The sequence below is a fragment of the Vombatus ursinus genome, unplaced genomic scaffold, assembly GCF_900497805.2.
Source record: "Vombatus ursinus unplaced genomic scaffold, bare-nosed wombat genome assembly UNPS02011334.1, whole genome shotgun sequence".
NCBI classification, from domain to species: domain Eukaryota; kingdom Metazoa; phylum Chordata; class Mammalia; order Diprotodontia; family Vombatidae; genus Vombatus; species Vombatus ursinus.
Genome location: NW_020951112.1, coordinates 8647352 through 8657355, shown reverse-complemented (window position 1 = coordinate 8657355; position 10004 = coordinate 8647352). Strand labels below are relative to the sequence as shown.

At 40.6% G+C, this 10004-nt stretch overlaps 1 protein-coding gene across 2 annotated transcripts in view; it reads left to right on the top strand.

Annotated features, from left to right (window-relative positions):
• The window catches only part of VEZT (vezatin, adherens junctions transmembrane protein), an 88706-nt gene extending 79000 nt beyond the window's left edge, over positions 1-9706 (top strand). For both annotated transcript variants that reach the window (XM_027855823.1, XM_027855822.1), the window contains exons 10-12: positions 1174-1274; positions 2372-2579; positions 7079-9706. In XM_027855823.1, the coding sequence (XP_027711624.1) occupies positions 1174-1274; positions 2372-2579; positions 7079-7671 (902 nt within the window). In that variant the 3' untranslated portion in view covers positions 7672-9706. The remainder of the gene's footprint in view (positions 1-1173; positions 1275-2371; positions 2580-7078) is intronic.
• The last annotated feature ends 298 nt before the right edge of the window (positions 9707-10004 follow it).

Below are 10004 nucleotides of genomic sequence, written 5' to 3'. Positions count from 1 at the left end.
TGTGTGTGTGTGTGTGTGTGTGTGTGTGTGTGTGTGTGTGTGTGTGTTATGTGTGTATTTTTTTTTTGGTGAGGCAGTCAGGGTTAAGTGACTTGCTCAGGGTCACACAGCTAGTAAGTGTCATGTGTGTGAGGTCATATTTGAACTCAGGTCCTCCTGACTCCAAGGCCAGAGCTTTATGCACTGCGCCACCTAGATGCCCCTATCTTTGTTATGTCTTTAAGAAAGCTCAAATAATCGTAGCTCAATCCATAAACTTTGAAGATGGAGCATAGAAAAGTAAACTTGAGACGAAGTGAACCTCTTAGCATTGGCTGTTTCTTTGGATCAGTTATTCTGCACTCCAGGTAAACAAGATGATCTTGAATATTTCCTAACATGTCTTACCCAATCTGCTTCCTAACTCTTGTGAGAGCACAGTAGACAGTTGGGAATTTGTCACCTTTTCTGTGAAACGCATTTGTAATTACCAATGATATATAGTAACAAACATTTTTGAAACTACCCTCTTATAAGGCGCTAGATCCTACATTAAGGATTAATTAAGCTAGTTTGGTCAACGCAAGCATACCTTGTTGCTATTTGGAAGATATTAATCAGTAAAGCTATTCACTCTCTGGATAAAGGACCAGATGTTTTCCAGCAGGTTGGCTATATCTTTTGATACAATGGAAATAAGGGAGGGAAAGGGAATATGCATTTATTAAGCACCTACTATGTACCTGACACTGTGCTAAGCACTTTTCAGATATATTAACTTATGGCCCAGAATTGCACAAGAGGGTTGCTGGTTTGCATTTAGTAGAGAGAGCGCTCCTGAAATCACCTGTCCATCACAATTATTGGAGAAAGGGAGCTTTGGCCTGTGGGAAGGGATATGAAGCAGAATCCTTTTTTCTAGCACTTTGGTCCAGTAGGAGTAAATATTTTAAAATGTTATGCCCATGATTGTTCTAAACAGTGTTGAATGTTTGAGCCTGCAGGTACTCCAGCAAATGTGAAAGAGGGGAAAGCTCCCATACACATGCATACCATGTGGTTGACAGTTTCTGTAGCCTTGGTCTTTTTGAGAAGGTGTATTTTGATCCATGGAATTGATCCAAGACTGTTTGTCATCAGTGGTACCCCAGATTCCAAATGACCTATTTCTTTTCCTCATTTGCCCTTCTAAAGGCAAACCTGAAGTAGCATGTGAAACCCCACGCTGTGCCACAGCACCTTTGCCACAGCCTGCACTACATATCGAGGACAAGGACCCAGTACCTGAAGAGCAGGTAAGAAACGAAGACATCCATGCTCATTAAGAGCCTGAGTGGAGACAGCCAGAATCCATTTCTGCCCCAGCACAGCTGTTAAGACAGTGGTGTTACCCCAGAGAGGCACTGGGATGTCCTGGGCAAGCACAGACTTTGGAAACGGGACCCCCTGGGCATGGATCCTGTGTCTGTCACCTACGAGCTCAGCGGCCACGGCAGGGGTGCCGTAGCAACACGAGCCAGGCTCAGCTCCTCTGCTGGGGAGCTCCAGAAGTCCCACAGAGACGCTGAGTTTACTGTACCAGTATAATGAACTGTTAGGATTTTGAAGGTGAGTCCTCAGTTCAACAGATCTTTCTTTTTGAAAACCATTTTCAAAGAAGCCCTCAAAAATAGTGGAACATTGTTAGATGAAGTTTTATCTATAGTTGCAGTTAATGTTAAGTGTGAAATAGGTGATTTAATTTTTTTCGTGAATGTAATTTGGCATTCACTTTTGTTTCCTCCTAATGCATCTCTAAAGCTTTGCAGATGAGTTAAGGGGAACAAAGCTGGCAAGTTCCCAAAGGTAACCAGTACCCCACGTGCTTTCCAGCTCTTGTCATGCCGCTTGGTGATTATCCATTTAGTTTGGGTGACCTTCAGCAAGCCTCTAGGTAGGCTGGCGTCAGAACTGAGGATTACAGGGAATGCCGTTAAGGGCTCCCACAACTCTTTGTTCTGTTTGGTCTTGGCCAGGGGCGGGGATCCTGCAGTCTCGAAGCCACGTGTGGCCTCCAGTTCCCCAAGTGCAGCCCTCTGACTGAATCCAAACCTCACAGAACAAATCCCCTTCATAAAAGGATAATAATAATAAAAGGCAAGACTCTTGCTTGTTAAGTATTCCAGGAGAAAGTCTGTGACCCTGTCCTGCTGAATATTATTCTCCAAATTGTTCCTTAATGATCAGAACTACAGAACAAGCCCTCATTTGTTGTGGGGATGTATGCTTAGATAGCCATCTTTTTAAAACACAAAATTGAAGTTAAGTGAGCCTAAAGTGAGTACAAAAAAATGCTTACTTGCAGTATAAGGATTGCATTCGTGGTGTAAAGTGCATTTGTGTGTATTTGCAGGAATTGGAAGCTTATGTGGATGATACAGACGTGGACAGTGATTTCAGAAGGGATGACTTTTATTATTTGTCTCAAGAAGACAGAGAGAGGCAGAAACGGGAGCGGGAAGAATCTAAGAGAGTATTACAGGAATTAAAATCAGTGTTAGGATTTAAAGCCTCGGAATCAGAGAGGCAAAAATGGAAGCAGCTTCTGTTTAGTGATCATGGTAAGCTTTCGATTTTAAAAGTTATTTAACTTTGTCAAACATTTTTTTCCTATGCCACCTTCTCTTAGCCATAGTCTCTTATGGTGATCTAACAGTAAGTATATACATAAGCTCTATTATAATGACCAATAAAAAAAAAGTAATTGTATGGTAATAGATGTAATCCAAGTTGACATGTTTTCACTAATTACTCTCATTCTTAAGAAGTGATTTTGTTGATGTATCAGGCATTGAATTGTAGATTTTTAAATGCTATAACTTAATTTTCAGGTCTAGACATGAGTATGAGGTCTTGAATCCTATGTAACTTCTGTGTGTTAAGGTAATTGTCTGTAGTATTAGATGCATGGTCTTAAACCAGTTATGAGATCTGTGAAGTCACATGTGATCAATGACAGCAGCCCACAGTCAGAGGACTCCACTCATGCCACCCTCACACCCTCATTTGCATGCTGGTGCTGCAAGAGAATTGACTTAACTATCATTTTTTCTTCCTCAACCAAAACTCTGAAGAAATTTATTCGTGTAGCCTCATAGCAGATCAGAGTATCCTGTCTGCAGTTGAGATTTTCCTGTGAGCGTTTGGAGAGGCAGAAATGCTTCTTCCCTGCCACTTTAGAATGTCTGGGGAGAGTGTGAAAACTATCACCTTTTTTACCTTTTTCTGAGCCGTGGAGATTCCCCATACTGAATGGAAAGTCCACTAAAGTCCCCCTTCTGAATTTTTTGCGTCCACCAATAACACTACCATTTTCCAATTTCCCAGGCTCAAAACCTTGGGAGTCATCTGATTCTGGGATGCCATAATCTTTTCCTCCTTCCTGCCTCCTTCATTTTCCATCCACAGTCACCAAAACCCATGAGTTTTCCCTCTGAAGTGCCTCTTGTATCATGGCTTCCTGTTCCTCTCTCTGCCCAGACCAGGTCCTAATTAACTTGTGCCTGGATTCCTCCTCAGCCCCACCAGACTTCCCTTCCTTCAATGGCTTGTCTACCATATCATGCCCCCACTCCAGAATCTTCAGTTCTTCCCTGGTTCTCCTCCATAATTCCTAGCATCAGAAACTGTAGAACTGGAAAGAAACCCCAGATCCTCTGGCTCCCCTCTAGCATAGCTCCTCTCTGGCCGCTAGAAAGGTCATGTGACTTCACCAAAACCACATCCTCAGAATCCAAATCTAGTCACCTTTTTAATACAGATTGTCACCTTTGTGATTCAGTTCACGTATTTGCCAAGCATCTAAGGCTAAAGCACTGTGCTAGGTGCTTTAGGTGAGTAAGACCCATTGTTCCTGCCTTCAGACTCCATGGAGGGGAAGAGACAAGTACACAGATGACTGTATCATGAGGCTGAAGGCCTAAAGGAGATGAGAGAGACACAAAGTGCTTATTACATCTCCTGGTGGAAAGCTCTGTAAATGAATAACTTTTAAGATGGGCCTTCCGAGGGAAAATGGAAGTCTTGGGGGGCACTCTTCTTCCCTGGCCATTTGGAGGGAAGATGGGAGCAAAAAGCACAGCAGAGAGTCCATTTGGAGCACTTTGGGGAGCAGTGAGTAGCCCGGTTTGGCAGAAGTGTGGGAGAACCTCAGCAGAGAAGGCTGCATAGAGGTGGTAGGGCCATGTTTGGGAAAACCTTGTTGGGCTTGATCTTTGGGTAGTGGGAAACCGTTGAACATTTTTGAGCCTGAGAACAGCATAGGTAGAGCTGTGATTACTCTGGCAGAGACATGTGACTCTGATCAGAATTAGGAGACCCCAAAAGGAGGAAGATTAATGAGACTAGAGTCGTAATTCAGGTGCACAGTGAGGAGGCTTGAAGAAGGGGTTGGCTTTGAGACCAGCGAGGAAGAACGTTGCCAGGGAGTTGGAGGCATCAGAGATGCCAGATCACTTAATTCAGTGGACGTTGTCTGATGTAGAAGGCACTTTACTAGGTCTTGAGATATCTAAAAAACAAATTTACAGGCTGATAAACTTCAAAGATTCAAGTCTTGTGACCCAGAGAATTTGGGTACTAATAGCAAAAAGCCCTCCTCCTTTTAGGAGGGGAAGCAGGTTTTGCAGAAATATGATGCAGTTCAGTTTTGGGTAAGTTGAGACTGAAGCACCAGTGGGACGTCCAAGTGGAGTTGTCCAGCAAACCTTCAAACATGTAGTGAGGTTCAGGCTGGAGCTAGAGTTGTGGAATAATCTGTACTGGAGGGAGAAGTGAAGCCATGAGAGAGTTTGGAGAGAGAAGGGCAGAGCACCGAGCGTTGAACGTGTAAGAGCACCTACAGTGAGGGGTGAAGAGGAGAAGTACCAGAAATACTTACCATCACAGAGAAGAGGGGAATTTCGCAAAGAAGGTTGGGCCTCAGTGATAGTGCAGAGCATGAAAGGGGAACAAAGTCTGCGAAAAGCTATGGGGTTGGTCTAGCAGTTCTCATACTTTTTGGCCTTGGGATCCCTTTATGCTCTCAAAAATTTTTGAGAATGTCCCAAAGAGCTTTGGTTTATGTGAATTATTTCTATCAATATTGACTACATACAAAATTAAAATGCCTCAGTATTAAAATTAATTCTTTGAAAAATTATTTCAAAGCTTAGTAAAAAAGTAAATAAATAGTTTTAATCTTACAGAACTACATCCAGGGGTCAGCAGACCACATGTTGAGGACCACTGGATTCGTCCCTAAGATGATGATTGGTGACTTTCAAGAAAGCAGATAGATTCATTTTAGAGGTGGCAGATGGAAGCCGGGTTTAAAGAATAAATGAATACAGCAGAAATGTTCTGTGCTCACTGCTTATACTTTTTCAAGAGATTCGAGTGGGGAGGACAGTAATTTAAGGGGGTAGCTGGCAGGATTAGCAGGAGAGGTTTTTTGGAGACACAACTTGAACATTTAGTAAATAAAAGATCCCACAGAGAGAGGTTAAGGATGGAGGAATGATTGGTGAAGTGAGGTCCTAGAAAGCTCTAGGGAGGGTCACAGTTCAGGTGGGAAGGTTCGCCTTGACCAGGAGGAAGGAAGAAGGGAGAGACTGAGGTGGAGAATGATACTGTCAGAGCTCTTTCATCTTCTCTGTAATCTCGAAAGCAAGGTCCTCGGAAGGCAAGCTGCGGTTCTGCCCTGCCCCCTCACCTTCCTTACCCCTCAAATTCATATGATGTAAAAAGTCACAGTTAACAGTTCGGTAGCCTAACAAAATGCTCCAGTATTGAAATCACTAATTCAGGTGCACCATGAAAACCTCCGTGAAGTCTAAAAATAGCTTAATACATCACCTTACATCAGCTTTTTCATGGGCATTTTGGAACTTTTTTTAGCTTGTACTAGTTTGCTGCCATAATAGTAAAAGACATAGCAATAAAATTGTCATTTTTAAGCATGTGCTATTGATGTTTATTTGCATTGGAAGTATAACATTCTTTTGTTTAGCATATGGAAACAAAGAGTAATGGAAATAGGGGGGAAAAAAACCTGCTAGTACCATAAACTGCTTTCCCATGAAAAATTTCTGCGCATCTTCCAGAGTTATTTTCATCTCTGCTTACAGGGGTAAAGTCCGAATGGAATTAGAAAGGGAAATTCCAGCCGGGAGCCTGCTGTTGCCATTTTTGTCTATGTTGCTGCTGCTCTAGTGAAACGACTGCAGCTTAGGGATGTTTTTTGGAAATGGACACTTGCTTTGCACAAAAAAAAAAGTTAATAGACTCCAGTTCTTCAAGAAGCACATTGTTTTTGTCTTCAGCCATGCTCCATTAGATCGTATTGTACTAACCCCCTCCTGCTGGGAGGAGAGACTGCCTGGCAAGCTCCCTGTTGCTGGCAATGGGACCCACTACCTACTAACATCGAGAGGGGCTAAAAAAACTCCATTTCCCTTGCAAGGACAACTTCTCCTGCCGTATGGATATCCATTATATCTATGCATTGTGCTTTGTACAGTGGCTGATCTTGATTGCAGATTTTATTTCATTAATATTTCTGTTTTTCATTGGTTTAGAATGAGCAGGGTAGGATTTAGTGCTATGCATAGACACGCTTTGTTTTCACCAAGGATTTGTTAGGTCACTCACTGGCTTATCTGTTTGCATCTTTACCACGCTGTGTTTTAATGTACAAAATATATGTTAATTTGAGAGATTAGTGTTTTCCAAATTATCATATCAGGCCTATTTCTGATATATAATTGGGAAAAGCCATGCTATTTTTTTTAAAAAAGAGAATATAGTTTCAGATATTTTCAGAATTGAACAACATCATGTCTCTAATCTCTCTAAAATCCAAGTCATCTGCTTAATTCATTTCTTTTTCTATATGTTGCTTATAAAGGTTTCTGGCTTTATAATTTTCACCATTTCACCAAATATTTCTGATTTTGCTTAACTTGGATTTTTTGTTGTTTAAGAGAAGTTTGTTATAATTCCTCTTCAGATCTTACATTTAGTATACCCAATCCCTCATTAAGAGATTGCCTTAGTTATTTTTCTTTTTTTTTCTTTTAAGCTGTGATGAAACCCTTGTCTCCTGTAGAACCAATGGAATCCAAAAATAATTCAGAATCATCTGTGAATTCAAATAAGGAAAAGGATGGTCATAAAAGTGAAAGTGACCCTGAAGAGGGAAATAGTGAACTAAGTGCTGCCCCAAATGACAGTGAAATAAGTAGGACTGAGTACTTATGTGATGGTCCTTCGGACTGTCAGAATAAAGACAGTACTGTGAAGGAACGCTTGCTGGCAGAGGTTGAAGAGAGAACATGTTACCAGTGTGAGAGTGAAGGCGGGTCTGAGCAGATCCTGGAGGGCGGCATGGAGAGTCTGCAGCCAGCACTCAGTGACTCTGTGCAGACCTCCATTCGGGAGAGGCTGGCGCACCTTCACCCAGCCCCGGATTTCAGCATCACTTCTGGTCTGGCCGCACAAGTGGCTGCAAGATCTCTCACGTTTACCAGCATGGAGGAACAGACTTTTGAAGATAGTGAGACGGAGGAGGAAGATGAAGGAGGAGAACAGAGACCCCAAACGAGACGAGAAAATGTAAACGAGGTGGAAGAAAGTGAGAACAAAGACACAAATGCAGAAAATGAAGGAACATAATGCTCAGCGCTTAGGAAACATTGTCTTAGCTTCTTAGCTGGATAAAGAAGTTCAAAGTGTTCCATTAAAAGAGATGATGAATGTAAGGGGTTTGCTTTATAAGGTTTCACGGAGAAGATCATAGTTGGCAAAACTGCTCTAAGTTATTTACTCTTCAATGGCGCATTGGGAGAACATTTCCATTTTCTTGCATATGTGAGAACATGCAAGGTCTCCCTAGAAGAAACTGCTATTTTATTATTATGACATTGACTGATACTATGGAAATGATTTCAAGATTTTGTCAGTTTATCACTTATAGTACAAAATGTGTATTTCCCATTTCTGGCCTGAATTTGCTCTTGAAAAGGGTAATTGAAATCACATTGAAAAAAGATGAGTATTTGCTCTGATGCCTTCTTTACCACTTTACTACTACCTTTGCACTTAGTAACTGTAGTATATGTGTGTTCATGGCAAGTCATCTGTAATTTCTTTAGTTCATTACAATCCTAAAACAAGAGTATAGGTTTAAATAAAAATATTCAACTATCTATATAACTTATGTGTCCTAGGGTTTGGGGTTGGAAAGTAGTTCCAAGATAACTAGAGTGCCACCTTTGTGGCATCCTGTGTTTCTTTATACGTCTGTATATTGGTTAGCAAATTTTCAGGTGAGTTAATGACCGTGTGTAGGGTTTTTGTAACATTTGGTTGAAAAACCTTTTGATTTTTCTCTTAGTTATCTGTCATTTCTTTCATTTGCTTTCTATTGGCTATCAAAAGAACACAATCCATTTTGGTTCTTCCCTAGGTTTAAAGGTATATTATGGTATAGTGTGGATTATCTTTGGGTTTCGTAAAATCACAGATTGCGATTCTGTTATCTTAACTGTTTAAGAAATCTTCTATGGCAAGGTGATTGTTTTCAAAAGTTGGCATACTGTTCTACATGGATGGTTGAGATCCTTTATACTTTCAGGAAGAGTAGATGTTTGTTTTGGCCAAAATTCTGGGACCCATCAGGAAATTAATGTGAGTATGTGTCTGGGAGCCTGCTGTATTTTCTTAAAAATGTTTAATGAAATTTAAGAGAAAAATGCCCTCTATATATTGTGTCATCATATGTTCTTATTATAAATTCCTTGCTTTTCTCTCTTAGTTTTCACTGTTTGTCATTCTCTTTATTAGCAGCATTTGTTTCCTTGTGGTACAAGGTATTAGAAATGTGTAACTTTAGGAAAAACATCCTTAATATTACTGTCCCGTGTTTCCTCTGATGTTTGTCTAGACATGGTTTTATTTTCAGTGTGGAATATTCTCAGAAAATTTAATCAAGAGTTTCAAACTTTCCTACTTGGCCCTTTTTATTCACTCTTAAAGATTTTGATGTGAAAATGTTATTTGTTGCAACCATGATACAGGTTGATTGTCAACCTTGGAAGGTTGATTTTCCTAAATTTTTTTTATTCTTTTGCACAGTTTCCAAGATTGATCTTTCATTTTCTGAAATAATTTCAATTACATGTGAATGTCGTCTTCTATGATAGTTCTTGATTATGCTTCTCCGATTAATATTAATACTGTTTCACTTTACCATATATCCCCCACGTAGACCATATAGATGAGAACGACAGAAATATTTTGGCTAGGTATCTCTGTTCCTTTGCATTCTGTTATTTGGTTCCCAGCCAGTCCATTAGCCACTACAGGTGCTAAAATTATTGGGCAGGGATATTAGATCATCATCCATTATCCAGTGATTGTTTGCCTAGGTTGAGAGAGGGGGATAGAAGGAAGAAAATTTATACTTCTACCCATCCTGGCTTGGCAAGGCGATTCCTCTACTATAGAAGACATCCCAACAGTTTTTATAGATATGGCATTTCTTCAGTGTCCCTAAAACTAAAGACAAATCTTGGCCATGGAATGTATCTGTACCAAACTGTAAATGAAACGGGCAACTGTTTACATTGTACAATGACTCCATTAGAATCAGTGGCATCTTTGTCTTAATATAAATGATTCTTTTAATAAATTGGATTTTTCTCTGAAAGTACACATCCTAATTATTTGCAAACCTTTTTATCTGTCATGTAACAACTACATGCATCAGGAAGGATGGTAGCTTTTCTTCTAGTCTCGTACAAAAGAAGTCCCTTAAGACCAAAGGATCATAGATTTACAGATGGAAAGGACCCTTCAAGCTCGTCTAGACCAACCCTCTTAGTTTGGTGTTGAGGACACTGGTGCCCACAGCGGTCATGTAATTTGCCTAAGATCACCCAGAAAGTAAGGGGCAGAGTCAGATTTAGAACCCAGCTCCCTGGACTCCAGAGCCACCACTTTCTCCA